Source organism: Microcaecilia unicolor, chromosome 4 (assembly GCF_901765095.1).
Source record: "Microcaecilia unicolor chromosome 4, aMicUni1.1, whole genome shotgun sequence".
Lineage (NCBI taxonomy): Eukaryota > Metazoa > Chordata > Amphibia > Gymnophiona > Siphonopidae > Microcaecilia > Microcaecilia unicolor.
Window position 1 is genome coordinate 14169383 of NC_044034.1, and position 18315 is coordinate 14187697.

The following is an 18315-nucleotide window of genomic DNA, read 5'->3' on the forward strand; positions in this document are numbered from 1 at the left end:
TCTGAACAAATCTCTCGTAGTCCCCCCTTCTCCTCCACCGCTAACTCCAGACTTCGTTCCTTTTGTCTTGCGGCACCTTACGCCTGAAACAGTCTGCCCGAACCCATACGTCTAGCGCCATCTCTACCTGTTTTTAAATCTATGCTGAAAGCTCACCTTTTCACTATTGCCTTTGGCTCCTAGCCCCTACTCATTTGCCCTCCTCCTCCCTGTTCCTCTTTACCCTGTAATTTCCCTTGTCCGTTTTACCTAGATTGTAAGGTCTTTGGGCAGGGACTGTCTCTCTATGTCAAGTGATCAGCGCTGCTTGCGTCTGGTAGCGCTATATAAATGCTATTAGTAGTAGAAAACAGTTGTATCAATACAACAGTTGGTCAACAGAGTTGCTCCAGGTGTCAGCTCCTTCCAGTATAATATAAACTGCCACCAGCAGTAACCCCAGGAGCCCAAAAAATTACCAAAATGTAAACTGTACTACCCTGCGGCTACAAGAGTGTGTGTGTTCTTTTGGCAAACCCATGCTGCAATATAAAAGCAAACCGAGATCACCACAACAATTTACACTTGCACACAGTTCATATCCATCAGTGGCAGCTGGGGATAGTCTTAGCAACACTTACGTTTCTTCTGCAGAAAGTCTGCTAGGCTGTCACTCAAACAGAGCTCTTCATTATCCAGAACAAACTGCAGGATGGAGGCCAGCTCGGTCTAAAGTAAATACAAACCAGGAGGCATTTAAATAGGTCATTAGCCTAGAATTGCAAAGCAGATCAGAGGTCACCCTCTGAAATCCTAGCCAGAGAAACCAAGCCATGGTTTCACAATATACAACTCCCACTATATGGATCTGAGAGACATTCTAATAGTTTTCTTTTAGCATTAAAATAGGGGCGTAGTCAGAGTTTGGCGGGAGGGGGGGGTCCAGAGCCTGAGGTGAGGGGGCACATTTTAGCTCCCCCCCCCCCCGCCGACGGGCTCGGCAGGCGGGGGTTGGGGTCCCTCGCCAGCAAAGGTAGGCGTCGTCGGGGGGGGGGGGGGGTCATCAGGTCGTCGGCAGCGGGGTCCAGGGGCAAATCTACAGGGGCCCAGGCCCCCGTCGCCCCATACTGGCTACGCCCCTTGGTAAAAGATTCACAGGTGAAGCACTGTTGTATCACTGAGTTCTAGAGAACAGACCTCATTAACCAAGGTTCACCATGGATTCAACATTAGGAATCAGTCTTCTTGGGGATCACAGGGTCAGATAGAGGGAACGACCAGTTTAGAACAAGGACTTCCCGGAGTACTTTATGCAAAGGAGCCGTTACTGCCTCCTTAGGTGGAGAGGTGTATTCCAGGACTTCGAGCATCTCAGCCCTGGGCTCAGCCCTGGGCTCATACTCCACATTTACGGGGGATGGAATGGCTCCAGCCATTTCCCGCACAAACAATGAAAAGGAGAGGCTCTCAGGAGGAGACAGTTTCCTTTCAGGTGGAAGGGAAGGTTCAGAGAGAATCCCAAAGGACTCATCTGAGGAAAAGTACCTGGGATCTTCCTCTGACTCCCATGAGCGCTGCTCCTCAGTGTCGGACAGAAACTCCCTCAGGGACCTCCGAGACTGAACCTGCCTCGATACCAAAGACATACGGCCTCGATGGCAATGTCGAGAGGCTGATGCCCGCATGGACTGCTGTGAAGCTTCCTCCATCGACGTCGATGAGGAGCTGATCTGGGTGGCAGCCGAAACCAGAGCCGCAGGCAGCACCAAGCTCAGGAATAGATTAGTGAGGTAAGATTTCCCTTCACTAAATCCATGTTGGCTTTGTCTCATTAATCCATGCTTTTCAATATGCTCTGTAATTTTGTTCTTTATAATAGTCTCTATCATTTTGCCCGTCACCGACATCAAACTCAATGGTCTAATTTCCCGAATCTCCTCTGGAACGTTTTTTAAAAATCAGCTTTACATTGCCCACCCTCCCATCTTCCGGTACCACGCTTGATTTTAAGGATAAATTACATATTACAAACAATAGTTCCGCAAGTTCATTTTTCAGTTCTATCAGTACTCTGGGATGAATACCATCCGATCCAGGAGATTTGCTACTCTTCAATTTGTAGAACTGCCCCAATACATCCTCTGGGTTTATAGAGATTTCATTCAGTTTCTCCGACTCGTCAGCTTTGAATGAGTATTGCTCAGATAGAGCTCACATCCACTCAGTTTTTTGGTTTAGTAGACTCACAAAACACCAAGACATAATTAACGCAGGAAAATATCCAATACATTTTACAGGTTTAAAACACACCGTTTCTTCACAGGAGGGTTAAGTGACTTGCCCAAGGTCACAAGGAGCTGCAGCGGGAATCGACCCCAGTTCACAAGTATAAGCAATGTCAGAAAGAACCATTGGATGTCAGATAAGGGATAAAGGGGCAGCAGAAGCTTTATGCCAGAGGCTGCCAATAATGCCAGTATGAGGAAGCATAAAAATGTGTTCTCCAAGAATAAGCCAAGGCATAGCTTCCATCATTGTCTTTAATGGTCTGTATATAACATCCCTTTCAAACCATTTTTTTTTAAACCGGCAACATCATCAGGAATATCAGTCACATTTAATAGCTTGCATAGGGCTACTGTCAGAGAAGAGCAGAGGGAAACAAAAGAGAGGAAGAGAAGTGATTTCTGTTTCTAATTCTCCAGTTTTGCACTGTATGCAGAGTGGATTAATAGTGTTTCTATTTCATGTGTTTCCATATTTGTCTGTGATCATCTAAGTCTGTATTTGAAGGTTTGTTTGTTTCTCTGTGTGACTGATGTGAGGTACTTAACTAGAGTAGGGATATGTATAGATTATATGTTATGATACAGTAGAGACCGACCGAATTTCAGTTTTGGCACCAAAACATATTTTTGGCTAAAACCAAACCCCTCTCGCCACAGCCTCTCTGCAAATACTCTCCGCCCATGCCCCCCCCCCCTTTCCTGGGGCTACCTTTAAACCTCCTGGTGATCTAGTGGGTCTTCAGGCCTCTTGCTCCTGTGGGTTCTGTAGCCAAAATGGCTGATAGGACATCCCGCAGCGGCCTCAAAAAGACTGCCATGGGAGGTCCCAGCGGCCATCTTTAGGTTTGGAAGCAGCATATGCATGAGCAACTATTCTCCTGCTTCCAATCCCAAGAGGGATGCCAAGACCTCCTGCAGCACTCTCACGAGGCTGCTGCAGGACTTCCTGGCAGCCATCTTGGGCTTTGGAACCTGTGGGAGCAAGAGCAACTGGAGGTCGCTGTTGCCCTGGAGACCACCAGGAAGTTTAAAAAGGTAGGTGGGTGGGAAGGGGGCACCAAGAGTGATTGTGGAGGGGGGGCAGGAAGAGGGTCACTCTACCAAAACCCTCATCCACACCCTTGTCACCTCTGGTTTAGACTACTGCAATCTGCTTCTTGCTGGCCTCCCACTTAGTCACCTCTCCCCTCTCCAGTCGGTTCAAAACTCTGCTGCCCGTCTCGTCTTCCGCCAGGGTCGCTTTACTCATACTACCCCTCTCCTCAAGACCCTTCACTGGCTCCCTATCCGTTTTCGCATCCTGTTCAAACTTCTTCTACTAACCTATAAATGTACTCACTCTGCTGCTGCCCAGTATCTCTCCACACTCGTCCTTCCCTACACCCCTTCCCATGGATAAATCCTTCTTATCTGTTCCCTTCTCCACTACTGCCAACTCCAGACTTCGCGCCTTCTGTCTCGCTGCACCCTACGCCTGGAATAAACTTCCTGAGCCCCTACGTCTTGCCCCATCCTTGGCCACCTTTAAATCTAGACTGAAAGCCCACCTCTTTAACATTGCTTTTGACTCGTAACCACTCGCCTCCACCTACCCTCCTCTCTTCCTTCCCGTTCACATTAATTGATTTGATTACTTTATTTTTTTTTTTTTTTTGTCTATTAGATTGTAAGCTGTTTGAGCAGGGACTGTCTTTCTTCTATGTTTGTGCAGCGCTGCGTACGCCTTGTAGCGCTATAGAAATGCTAAATAGTAGTAGTAGTAGTAGTAATGAGAGTGATCGCAGGAGGAGGAGGGGTTTTAAACCAAAATTCAAATTTCAGTTGCTGGTTCAGTTTCGTCCATCCTCTATGATACAGTGATGCCCATTCATAATAGCACTTGTGTTAAGTGGGGACTTTTCAGGTTTCTGTATTTCACAACTTGCCTAGTAGTGGATACATTTATACTGCTGTTACTCAGATGGCATAAGATTCCGAATATTTTTTTCTATGGTGACTTTCATGGAAAATGTTTTACTTCTGCATCTGTTGTTGGCAGGAGGGGGGATTTTTGTGGACTCAGAGTATGTTTACATTAACTCATAAGAACTGTTTTAGAATGTCAGGCCAAAAGTATGTAAAGGTCATATAAATAAATGCGTTACAAATGCAAATCATCATCATCTGGCCGGTGTATCCAGATAGAAAAAAAAAAAAGACTGAGAACCACTGTTTGAGAGAAAAATCTCCTCTCTAAGCTTCAATGCAAGCTGCAGGACTACAAAATTACAGATTACTTAAGTCACGAAAATTCAGAGGTAGTTGGTTATGGTAGATTTAGGGTTATTTGCACATGCATCACTTCAACAGTCCAATGGCTACCTTAGAATGACTACTGTACCTGTATGACAAAGAATTCTGTGGTAATTACAAAAACTGATGGCTGAAAACAAGTCCCTAAACTGCCAGGAAACTTGGCTGCCAACAAAACCTGACTTTGCTGTTTCCTTACTTGCCTGAGTTTTGTAGTCAAGTTCCTCAGACTCTTTCTGGTTTTTCAGGCTCATGGTGGAAAAATACAGGAGAAGCACAACCACCTGTAAGTGAACAGAGAATCTGTATTATTTACAGCCAAGAAAATAAAGAGGAGAGAGGCTTCCCTGCACAGTATAATGGATTGTCTCCATAAAGCTGCTTTGCTGGTTTTAGTTACAATGTTTGGGACCATCCTAGCACTCTGTGTTACCTTTTTTTGTTCAGGAAACTTATTGTTGCCACACAGATTTATTGCAAGCATGAAACTTTAATGAGGCAATCTTGAAAAAGTGCTCATTTCCAGGGCATTTTTGTATCTTGCAATCATCCATGCACCTGGGAAGACTGGTACAGCAATAGATTCCCAAACTGCATCAAAAGTAACCACTGTAGGCTTTACTTGCAAACACAAATGTAACACCAACTGTGACAAAGGTACTTCCTCTTTCCACTGCCACCATAGCCAAAAGAGGAATGGGGTTCTCTCTCTTACCACTTCTATTTTCACAGTGATTGGGGGGGGGGGGGGGGGGGGGAGACATGATAGAGGTATATAAAATAATGAGTGGAGTGGAACAGGTGGAAGTGAATCTTCTGTTCACGCTTTCCAAAAATACTAGGACTAGGGGGCATGCGATGAAACTACAGTGTAGGAAATTTAAAACAAATCGGAGAAATGTTTCTTCACCCAACGCAAAATTAAACTCGAATTCGTTGCAGGAGAACATGGTGAAGGTGGTTAGCTTGGCAGAGTTTAAAAAGGGGCTAGACGGTTTCCTAAAGGACAAGTCCATAAACCACTACTAAATGGACTTAGGAAAAATCCACAATTCCAGGAATAACATGTATAGAATGTTTGTACGTTTGGGAAGCTTGCCAGGTGCCCTTGGCCTGGATTGGCCGCTGTCATGGACAGGATGCTGGGCTCGATGGACCCTTGGTCTTTTCCCAGTGTGGCATTACTTCATGTAATTTTGTTCTTTACAACAGTCTCTACCATTTTGCCCGGTACCAATGTCAGACTCACCAGTCTATAATTTCCCGGATCTCCTATGGAACCCTTTTTAAGAATCATCGTTACATTGGCCACCCTCTAATCTTCCGGTACCATGCTCGATTTTAAGGATAAATTACATACTACTAACAATAGTTCCGCAAGTTCGTTTTTCAGTTCTATCGGTACTCTGGGATGAATACCATCTGGTCCAGGAGATTTGTTACTCTTCAATTTGTAGAACTGCCTCGTTACATCCTCCAGGTTTATAGAGATTTCATTCATTTTCTCCGACTGACAGCTTTGAATACCATTTCTGACACCAGTCTCTCTCCCAAATCTTCCTCGATGAAGACCAAAGCAAAGAATTCATTTAATCTCTTCGTTATGGCTTTGTCTTCCCTGATCGTCCCTTTTACCCCTCGGTCATCTAGCGGTCCAACCGATTCTTTTACCAGCTTAATATACCTAAAAAAAGTTTTACTATGTGTTTTTGCCTCCAACGCAATCTTTTTTTCAAAGCCCCTCTTAGCCTTCCTTATCAGTGCTTTGTATTTGACCTTTTTATTATTTTCAGTCGGTTCCTTCTTCCATTTTCTGAAGGATTTTCTTTTAGCTCTAATAGCTTCCTTCACCTCACTTTTTAACCATGCCGGTTGGCATTTGGTCTTCCTCCTTCCTTTTTTATTACATGGAATATATTTGGCCTGGGCTTCCAGGATGATGTTTTTGAACATCATCCACACCTGATGTAAATTTTTGACCCTTGCAGCAGCTCCTCTAAGTTTTTTTTTTCACCGTTCTCATTTTATCAAAGTCTCCTTTTTTAAAGTTAAATATTAACGTATTGGATTTCCTGCGCATATTTACTTCAAAGCTAATATCAAATCTGATCATATTATAATCACTGTTATCAAGCAGCCCCAGCACCATTACCTCCCGCACCAGTTCATGTGCTTCACTAAGGACTAAGTCTAGAATTTTTCCTTCTCTCATCAGCTATCAGCTGCTCCATAAAGCAGTCTTTGATTTTGTCAAGGAAGTTCACCCCCCTAGCATGCCCTGATGTTACATTTACCCAGTCAATATCGGGGTAATTGAAATCACCCATTATTATTGTGTTGCCCAGTTTGTTTGCGTCCCTAATTTCCTTTAACATTTTTACATCCATCTGTTCATCCTGGCCAGGTGGACGGTAGTACACTCCTATCACTATCCTTTTCCCCTTTACACATAGAATTTCAATCCATAGTGATTCCAAGATGTGTTTGTTTCCTGCAGAATTTTCAATCGATTTTATTCAAGACTCTCCTTACCGTACAATGCTACCCCCTCCACCAATTCGATCCATCCTATCACTACGATATAATTTGTACCCCGGTATGACAGTGTTCCACTGGTCATCCTCCTTCCACCAGGTCTCAGAGATGCGTATTATATCTAATTTTTCATTTAGTGCAATATATTCTAACTCTCCCATCTTATTTCTTAGGCTTATTGGAGCCAATGAGGCATGCTGTATCTTGCCACTATGACATGCGAACGCTGCCACCTGAACCTTGAGCGAAATGACAGACAAGTATTTTTTTTGAATCCCTCCTGAAGGAAGGATAAAGCGAAGATACTTACCTGTAGCAGGTATTCTCCGAGGACAGCAGGCTAATTGTTCTCACATGTGGGTCGACATCCGTGTCGGCCCAGGAAACGGAGCCAAAATTTTGAAGCAAAAATACTAAGTTTTGTCCAGAGTCTTCTGGCGCATGAATCACCTGCACCGCACATGCGTGGACAACTTCCCGCCTGTCACGTGAGCGTGCCCCTTAGTTAAAATCAAAAAGCATACAACAAACTAGTAACAACTCCAATGGGGAGGAGGGAGGGTTTGTGAGAACAATTAGCCTGCTGTCCTCGGAGAATACCCGCTACAGGTAAGTATCTTTGTTTTCTCCGAGGACAAGCAGGCTGCTTGTTCTCACATGTGGGGTATCCCTAGCACCTGGGCTCACTCAAAACAATGAACATTGGTTGGGCCTCGTAACGGCGAGGACATAACATAGATTGACCCTGAAACCATAAACAACTAACTGGGAGTGCAGCCTGGAACAGAACAAAAATAGGTCTAGGTGGGTGGAGTTGGATTCTAAAACCCAAACAGATTCCGCAGCACTGACTGACCAAACCGACTGTCGCGTCGGGTATCCTGCTGAAGGCAGTAGTGAAATGTGAATGTGTGGACTGAACCACATTGCAGCCTTGCAAATCTCTTCAATGGAGGCTGACTTTAAGTGAGCTACTGATGCAGCCATGGCTCTAACATTATGAGCCGTGACATGACCCACCAGAGTCGGCCCAGCTTGGGCATAAGTGAATGAAATGCGATCTGCTAGCCAACTGGAGATTGTGCGTTTTCTGATGGCAACTCCCCTTCTGTTGGGGTCGAAAGAAACAAACAAGTGGGCGGACTGTCTAAAGGGCTTCGTCTGCTCCATGTAAGGCCAATGCTCTCTTGCAGGCCAAGGTATGCAAACTGCTTTCGCCAGGGCAGGTATGAGGACGGGGAAAAATGTTGGCAAGACAATTGACTGGTTCAGATGGAACTCCAACACCACCTTTGGCAGGACCTTTGGGTGCGTGCGGAGGACTACTCTGTTGTGATGGAACTTGACTACTGCAACCTACTCCTCACTGGTCTCCCACTTAACCATCTATCCCCCCTTCAATCCGTTCAGAACTCTGCTGCACGTCTTATATTCCGCCTGAACCGATATAATCATATCACCCCTCTCCTCAGGTCACTTCACTGGCTTCCGATCAGATTCCGCATACAGTTCAAGCTTCTCCTTCTTACCTACAAATGCACTCAGTCTGCAGCCCCTCACTACCTCTCTACCCTCAGTCATCTCCCCTTACGTTCCCGCCCAAAACCTCCGCTCACAGGACAAATCCCTCCTCTCAGTACCCTTCTCCACCACCGCCAACTCCAGGCTCCGCCCATTCTGCCTCGCCTCACCCTATGCTTGGAATAAACTTCCTCAGCCCTTACGCCAAGCCTCCTCCCTACCCATCTTCAAATCCTTACTCAAAGCCCACCTCTTCAATGTTGCTTTCGGCACCTAACCTTTATACCTTTCAGGAAATCTAGACTGCCTCATTTTGACGACCCCTACTCGACTGACTGTACATTTGTCCTTTAGATTGTAAGCTCTCTGAGCAGGGACTGTCCTTCTATGTTAAATTGTACAGCGCTGCGTAACCCTAGTAGCGCTTTAGAAATGTTAAATAGTAAATAGTAGTAGTAATGTACTACCAAGGCCTGAAGCTCACCGACTCTACGAGCTGAAATAACAGCCACCAACGAAATGACCTTCCAGGTCAAGTACTTCAGATGGCAGGAATTCAGTGGCTCAAAAGGAGCTTTCATCAGCTGAGTGAGAACGACGTTGAGATCCCATGACACTGGTGGAGGTTTGACTGGGGGCTTTGACAAAAGCAAACCTCTCATGAAGCGAACAACTAAAGGCTGTCCAGAGATAGGCTTACCCTATACATGGCAATGAAAAGAACTAATCGCACTAAGGTGAACTCTTATGGAGTTGGTCTTGAGACCAGACTCTGACAAGTGTAGAAGGTATTCAAGCAGGGTATGTGTAAGACAAGAAAGAGGATCTAGGGCCTTGCTGTCACACCAGAAGTCAAACCACCTCCATTTGAAAGAGTAACACCTCTTCGTGGAATCTCTTCTGGAAGCAAGGAGGACTCGGGAGACACCCTCTGAAAGACCCAAGGAGGCAAATTCTAAGCTCTCAACATCCATTCCGTGAGAGCCAGAGACTGGAGGTTGGGATGTAGAAGTGACCCCTCTTGTTCTGAGTGATGAGGGTTTGAAAACACTCCAATCTCCACGGTTCTTCGGAGGATAAGTCCAGAAGAAGAGGGAACCAAATCTGATGCGGCCAGAAGGGTGCAATCAGGATCATGGTTCCGCAGTCTTGCTTGAGTTTCAGCAAAGTCTTCCCTACTAGAGGTATGGGACGATACACATACAGAAGGCCTGTCCCTCAATGTAGGAGGGAGGCATCTGACACTAGTCTGTTGTGGGCCTGAAGCCTGCAACAGAACTGAGGGACCTTGTGATTTGATCTGAGTGGCAAAAAGATCCACTGAGGGGGGTGCCCCATGCTCAGAAGATCTTGTGGACTACGCCCATGTTCACTGACCACTCGTGAGGTTGCATTATCTTGTTCAACCTGTCAGCCAGACTGTTGTTTACGCCTGCCAGGTAAGTGGCTTGGAGAAACATGCAGTGACAGCGAGCCGAAAGCCACATCTGGATGGCTTCCTGACAAAGTGGGTGAGATCCGGTGCCCCCCTGCTTGTTGGTGTAAAACATGGCAACATGATTGTCTGTCTGCATTAAGCTTACTCGGTTGGACAGCCGATCTCTGAAAGCCTTAAGGAAAAACTTTTTATTTTTGTTTCAAAAATTTGCTCCGTTTCCTGGGCCGATGTCGACCCACATGTGAGAAGCAGCAGCATGCTTGTCCTCGGAGAAAATATGAGACAAGGAAGTATGAAATGGAGAAACACCATTCTGTGCAGCCCAGCTCTCTAATGTTCTCCACACTGTAGAATAGGACTGACATAATGAGATAGAAAGAGACCAAGGGGGAGCAGGGAGGGATCTAGACTTGGTATTAACCCCCAAAATTGAACCTGCAAGCAGGACAGGCGGCCACACAAAAGTCACCACAGCACACAGGAGCTGCTATCCCACCTACTGGAGATAAAAGAATACTGGCTTGGTTGCTAAGCACAGGAGACAGGAGCTTATGAGGCATAACTCAGATTTCTCTATCTCCAGCTGCTGGGAAGATGGTCAGAACCCATTTGTCTGGTCTGATCCAGGAAGCACTGAATTCGTACTCCATTCATGACTTTTTGTACCCCTACATACTTTGACTACTATATAGTCAGCTTTATGACAGTGTAACAGTGTGCTAAATTCTTACCTTTGAGAGCTCCATCTCAGAGGGATCCTCCTGTAAAGTCTTCTGCCACTGCACCAGATCTTCTGAAGCAGACACATATTTGCAATGTTCTGTAATATTGGGGAAGGATGAAAAGTTTACATGAAAAAAAGATGCTAAACAAAAACTGCCTCCAAAGACTGTAGCAACTATTATTTGAAAGAATTTAGGCATACTTTGGAAGAAAACAAAGGTCAGTGGTAAACTGGGGAACTGAATCTGATTCACACTTCAGGCACAGGCAGCTCCTTGTGACTCTGGGCAAGTCACTTAACCCTCCATTGCCCCATGTAAGCCGCATTGAGCCTGCCATGAGTGGGAAAGCGCAGGGTACAAATGTAACAAAAATAAAATAGATACTATTGGAGATTCTACATGGAATGTTGTTACTATTGGAGATTCTACATGGAATGTTGCTATTCCACTAGCAACATTCCATGTAGAAGCCTGCGCGGCCACATTGGTGATCTGCAAGGGCCGACTTCTACATGGAATGTTGCTAGTGGAATAGCAACATTCCATGTAGAATCTCAAATAGTAGCAACAGTGGAGGAGTGGCCTAGTGGGTAGGGTGGTGGACTTTGGGCCTGGGGAACTGAGTTCGATTCCCACTTTAGGCACAGGCCATGAGTGGGAAAGCGCGGGGTACAAATGTAAAAAAAAAAAAAAAAAAAACAGCACAGAGACGTCTGGTAAAAGAAATAGGAACAAGGTGATTGGGTGTTGGTTTAAGAAAGAAAACTATGCTTACCTACCTAAAATGGTAGAAGGAAAAAATAGAAGAAAACCAAACTGACTTGGATATGCAGCATTCACCATTTTTTCACCTTTGTCTAACATGTAAGTTTTCCTCTTGTTCTATAAGTTTTATGGTTATTGTGTACACACAGTCTGGCAATCTATCAAGCTGCAAGATGCTATTATATATAAGATAATAGCAACTCCTTGTATCCCTGGGCAAGTCACTCAACCCTCCATCCCTCCACGTGCAGAAAACGTATCCCTTTGTTTACTAAGCTGCACGGCAATGCAGACACAGCCCATTGAAAGTGAATGGGCTGTGTCGGCATTAGCGCACTTCAGCTGCTAGCGCAACTTAACAGGGGTCGTTACACTGTGAGTCTTCTAGTGATACGGAAATTACCTGTATATAGTATGTAAGCTGCTTTGGCTCTACCATAAAAAGGTGGTACACCAAATGCATTAGAAAAAACAAAAGAACGGAAGATATCAAAAAGACCAGACTCAAAGATATGAAAAGCCAAATTTATTGCACAAGACCCTACACGGTCCGTGTTTCGGCCAAAGAGGCCTTCCTCAGGGGTCTATGAATTGACTTATACAAATGTTCATATATTCATCCAAAGGTTCATTCAAATTCGGACAAAACTTATTTTGTCTGCCATCTCTTGGTTCTAATTTCGTTGGAATCCATATTTTATAAGAATTAAACTTTGAAGTTAGAATACAGGTTATCTAGTTTCCACCACCTCGTTCCTTCGTTAAAAGAAAAACTGACAAATAAAAAATTGTATCCCCAGACTTGGGGAAACAGGAGCCCCTAAGAAAAGAGTCCCTGGCCGTTACAGCTTTAGATCGTCATGGGAAATCCAGCCTGGGCAACGCCCCAGACGTCAGCAGCCTGTGGTGTAGGAAAGGTTTCGACAGCTTGGATTTAAAAAAAATTGCTGGAAACAGTCCTGAGTAACTCTGGAACTTCGGGGCTACTATGGATGAATATATGAACATTTGTATAAGTCAATTCATAGACCCCTGAGGAAGGCCTCTTTGGCCGAAACACGGACCGTGTAGGGTCTTGTGCAATAAATTTGGCTTTTCATATCTTTGAGTCTGGTCTTTTTGATATCTTCCGTTCTTTTGTTTTTTCTGTTGTTTTTTACGGGAGAATTGGACTCTTTTTGTTGCTTTCGGACACCAAATGCATTACCCATACCCTAATACCCTTCCTTTATCAATCTTTCTTTTTTATTTCAATTTTAATAAACTACAATAGGAGGCTTTTTTTTCAGCCTATTACTTTTAAGTTTTCCAGTCATTGTAGTATAATACATTTTTGCAAATTATTCATTTGCCATTTTATTTATTATGCTAATGAGATTGGGGGTGTATTTAAATGCTCTTTGTTTTCCAGTGCATGATCAGTGGAATGATTGTTTTATATTTTAATTTGCATTGGTTATCTAATATAATAATTTGCACCTCCAACGTTCTGAAGCTGACTCCGTGGCAGCATGGCAGTGAAGCTGTGTAGTGTTCCTGGGGTTCGTAATCGCCCTGTCCTCATGACATCAGAAGGAGAAGGGACCAACCGCAGGCAATCGCACTCGCTCTCACTGCCCCGCCCTCGGAGGGTAGGGAAGGCTACATAGCAACCCGCAAACAAATGTTACTCCGTCCCGAACAGCTCTGATCCCCTGACCCCCCCCCCCCCCCCAGCCACCCAGCGATTCTCCACGCTCCCCTACTCCCTCCTCCAGCCACCCAGCGATTCATCTCGCTCTCTTGATTACCTCCGTCGAAGCGGCCTCGTCATTGAAAGCCCTGCTCGTCTCCAGCCTTCCCTTCGAGTTCATTCCCTCAGAGTCCCGCCTTCTGACATAATTTCCTCTTTCCGCAAGGGCAGGACTCAGAGAACGAACTGGAAAGGAAGTCTACAGATGGGCAGGGCTTTCAATAACGCGGCCACTTCGACGGAGGTAATCAGGGGACCGAGAATTGCTGGGTGGCTGGGGGGGAGGGGCAGGGGAGAGAGGAGAATCACTGGGTGGCTGGCAGGGGAGAGAGGAGAATCACACACACTATTTCTCTCACAGACACACTCACACCCAGTCTCACTCTCTGTCACACACACACACACACTCGCACATTCACTCTCTCTCTCTCACACACACACCCTCTCAAACATACACACTCCGCCCATTTCATGTGTGTCAGAAACGGGCCTTTTTTTTACTAATTTACTAATAAGGCACGTGTGTGTTTGTGTGTGTGTATATATATATATATAATTTTTTTTCACTATAGCAATTTTATAGTAACTCACTATTAAAAAAAAAAAAAAAAAAAATAGATTCACCTCCACTAGCTCCACACCACTCAGGATTTTGTAGACCTCAATCATATCCCCCCCTCCCCCCGGTCTCTTTTCCAAGCTGAAGAGCCCTAACCACTTTAGCCTTTCCTCATATGGGAGGAGTTCTATCTCATCATTTTTGTCGCTCTTCTTTGAACCTTTTCTAATTCCACTATATCTTTTTTGAGATACGGCGACCAGAACTGAACGCAATACTCAAGGTGAGGTGGCACCATGGAGCGTTACAGAGGCCCTAGCACTATGATTTGGATTATTCTTCCCAATGTGCATCACTTTGCATTTGTCCACATTAAATTAAATCTACCATTTGAATGCCTGGTCTTCCAATTTCCTACGGTCTTCCTGCAATTTTTTTTACAATCCGCATGCATTTTGACAACTTTCAATAGTTTAGTGTTATCTGCAAATTTATATCACCTCACTCGTTCCGATTTCCAGAACATTGATAAATATGTTAAATAGGACCAGTCCCAGTACAGATCCCTGCGGCACTCCACTATTCACCCTCCTCCATTGAGAAAAATAGCCATTTAACTGTACCTTCTGTTTTCTGTCCAATAACCAATTCTTAATTCATAGGACATTGTCTCCTATCCCATAGCTCCTTAATTTTTTTCAGGAGTCTCTCATGAGGTACTTTGTCAAAATAGAAGACTTGAATTTGCTTGCAATGCTTGCTTATTTATTGTAGTCTGTGGGGGGGGGGGGGGGGGGGGGGGAGGCTAGGGTACTCTTTTTTTTTTTTTTGTATTGTGATTCCAAGTAATGCATTATGATCTTGCACAATAGTTTACACAGTAGATGAAGTACTCCAAATAGATGCTTTTGATACAAAAGTTTAGCAGAAATTTAAATCTGTAAATCTGCAACAATAAACTCTTTAGGAATCAGACACTCTCAGGAGTTATGATATCAGTTGTCACTCCCAAGTGTGGCAAAAAAAACGTCAACCTCTGTAGTTTCAGTTTTCATTAGATGTGATCCACGTATGAAGAGGCTATTTTGTTTGGAGGTAAAATACAGTTTTCATTATTTAAATTATATTTTGGCTTTAATACTGTGGGTTTAGCAGAGTTATGCAGAGTAAGCTCTGACAATACCCAGCTGCCCTCACTGAAGATCAGGTTGTTGCAGAATACCTAGGTCAGAAACAGAATACCCAAGTCAGGATGCTACCAATTACCAGGTTACTTAACTGAGCCTTTTAAAAAATACATATAAATAAGCAGGGAAACGCATGTACAACTTTTCTAAATTTGAAACAGAAGCATGCATATTGAGGGGGGGGGGGGGGGGTGGAACTTATACAAAGAGCACCATCAGTTAGTGCCCTTTTACTAAAGTTTAGAATGTGCTTAATGCTGCTTGTCTCATTTTATAAGGTGGGCTACATGGAACTTAGCACACGCTAAGCTTTAGTCAAAAGGGCCCCTTTGTGCCTTATGTATGCAAGAGGCAATTTCTCATACCTACATTTATGTTATTGGCTGTTCTTACACAAGTACCATATTTTACAAAATTCCATGTAGAAAAGCAACCAATTATAGAGCTGAGCCTCTAAAGGCAGCTTTGTTTACATTTTAAGGAAAGTTTTTCAATCAAAGGGTTAAGTTTGGAAAAAACACACACAAACTTCACTTTTCAAAATCCTAGCCAAAACTAAGGATTTTTTCCACTCCATTGATTACAAAGACACTTGTCTAAAACAGTAACCTGAAACTGGTATGTTAGATGAAATCAGAGTCACTTGAACAATTCCTAGGATATGCAATGTTTACATTGCACTAAAGTTTAGCTATTTATCTTATTTTTTGTCAACAAACAGCAATTTAGAGACATTTTATTTGTATTGTACAAAGTGTTGCAAGGCATTTTAATAGTTAACAGTAATTTTTTGACATTTGTTATACTAATCATTTGCATTTTATTTTTATATTTAATAATTGTATGCAATCATCTGATATTTAATGTAATCTTTATATTAAGGAAGGTAATTACTAAGATGCAGTAAAAGTTGGTGTTTAACTGTAGGAGTCAGTAACCGTATCTCAGTACTGCAAGTTAGCGATTTCTGTAGCACATGATTCATCTTGCAAATTACATTAATCATCCTCTCTGGGAACCTTCTTAAACGGACCAGAGCTAACGCATGCTTTCCTCTCTTATTCCAACTAAAGGCTCTCACCCTCCAAGTAGGCCCGATGGAGCCACCTCTTCGAATCACTGATGGCTTAAAAGGTCCAGGGCAAGAGCGATGCCCAGTGACTGCTGCCCCACTGACACTAGGTTCAAATTGGCACAAGGTTCATGCTACCATATAAGGTAAAGTTGCATTGTTCAATTTACATAATAATGAGCTGTTTTGCATGCATTTCCCATGGTGACTAACATGCATTATGATAATGTAACACAATACTGCCATTTAAAGAGAAAGGGCATGGGATTTCATATACAGTGCAATCCGCTTAAATGCAAGGGTCTGGGACCAAAGAAATATATGCAGTTAACCGGAGAGTACACTTAACCGTTGTGACCAAAAGAAGCTTGACATCTGATAAACATATGTACAGTACTGATTATATGTACAGTATACAGTCTCCGTTAACTGACGTCATACAGTCTCCATTAACTGGCGTTAGGCTTACTTGAAGTAATCAGTCATAGTCCTCTGTACACTCTTGTGTCTGTGAATTCCATACACTATGTCTGCCAGACGGTAAAAACTGTCATAGCACTGACATCCAGTGGCCTCCAGATAGGCCCACACGGTGTTGAGACTCTCCAGCACTCTTGCAAAAGTGACAGGAGGTTGTTGAATTTCGTCAGCATGTGCGCCTCGCTGCTCATTTCATCATCTGTTTCATCATCAGCCGTTGCCTGCGTGTAGGCGCATATCGACATCAGTGCTGTCATCAGCTGTTTGTAGATCATAATCAACAGCTACGTAGTGATGAAACTCCTCTTCAGTAACACCAGCTGGGATGTCAATAGCCTGTTCATCTGACGCGTTTGCAACAGCTGCATCTGTTTCGTCCCTCTCCACATCCTTAACAAAGCTTGGCCGCTTGTAGCAGTTCACAATGGTTGCCTGTGTAGCATGATTCCGGGCTTCTTTCTGCATACGTAGGGAATCCAACAGTGATAGATTACGAGCCAGTTCAACAGAACGTTTATCCTTGCCAGTCTGGTCATCCATAACGCTCATCAGACAACGTAATACAAGAGCCCGATAATAATGTTTGAAATTGGCTATTATGCCCTGATCCATAGGCTGGTTCCAACTTCTCACTCCCATCCATATTGCAGCAAAGGAGGATCGTCAGTCGGTCCTTCGATGTTTTACTTCCTGTAGTTTCGGCTTGTTTGAATGCAAGTGTTCCATCAGGAATCGCTCACCAGTACAGACCGTTTTTGTCAGCATTGAAAATGTCACGAGGTGCAAACTCGTTCAAGATGATAGAAAGAACTTAAACAACCCAATTTTCAGTACCAAAGTCATCAGCGTCTTGTTTTTCACCATGCTGTTTCTTGAATTTTATGTTGCTCCTCTCCTTCCATCTTTCCAACCATCCAACAATGACTTTGAATTCAGTTAGTCCAAGACTTTCAGCTAGCTGATTAGCTTTCTCCATAAGCAGTGGACCACTGACAGGAAACTGTCTGCTCCTGACTTGAGAAAACCACCAAAGAGCATCTTCTACATCCTCAGCTTTTCCCACTCGTTTTTGCTTCCTGTGGGGATTTGTACTGTTTTGCCATTCTTCCAGAAGCTGATCTTTCTGCTTCAAGACACGTGAAATTTGACTGGGATTGACACCATATTCTTTAGCAACAGATGCTTGACTGTTTTCTAATTTTTTTAAGAACTTCTATTCGTTCAGACAGTGTTAAAGTCTTACAGTTGTGCGACGACGACTCCAGTGTACACTCTAACAACATTCTTTTGCTTATTCTGCCTGTGGCAGTTAACCAACAAGATTTCAAATTTACCACCCCTTTGTCACGTGCCAATCAGCTTCCATATTCCGTGCGTGCGCTTATGTGGAGTCTTTCCTGCAGAGCAGCGGTCTTAAACCATGCATAAAAGCGAATCTTGCACATATCAGTGGTGTGCTAAACCAAAGTTTGTCCCCATAGAAATTGATGGCGCCAAAAACGGGACCGAAATACGGCATGCAGTTAAACAGAACATGCGCTTATCCGACGTGCTCTTAAATGGAGTGCACTGTACTACTTTTCTGTGATTAGAATCAAAACAGTTTATGTATTGTCAGTAACGCACATTTGCCTCTTATCACACCTTAGCAGCTACTCCCCCTTGGAGTTTTAATGTGCACTTTTCCAACCAAGGTAGGCTTTTCTGTCAAGACATGGCCATGGGTTTTATTTAATTTTTGT

At 43.9% G+C, this 18315-nt stretch overlaps 1 protein-coding gene across 3 annotated transcripts in view; it reads right to left on the reverse strand.

Annotated features, from left to right (window-relative positions):
• The window catches only part of NUMA1 (nuclear mitotic apparatus protein 1), a 213694-nt gene that overhangs the window by 106739 nt on the left and 88640 nt on the right, over window positions 1–18315 (reverse strand). For all 3 annotated transcript variants that reach the window (XM_030199975.1, XM_030199974.1, XM_030199976.1), the window contains exons 5-7: window positions 10785–10873; window positions 4763–4843; window positions 621–708 (exon numbers count right to left, since the gene is read on the reverse strand). In XM_030199975.1, coding sequence (XP_030055835.1) covers window positions 621–708; window positions 4763–4843; window positions 10785–10873 — 258 coding nt within the window. The remainder of the gene's footprint in view (window positions 1–620; window positions 709–4762; window positions 4844–10784; window positions 10874–18315) is intronic.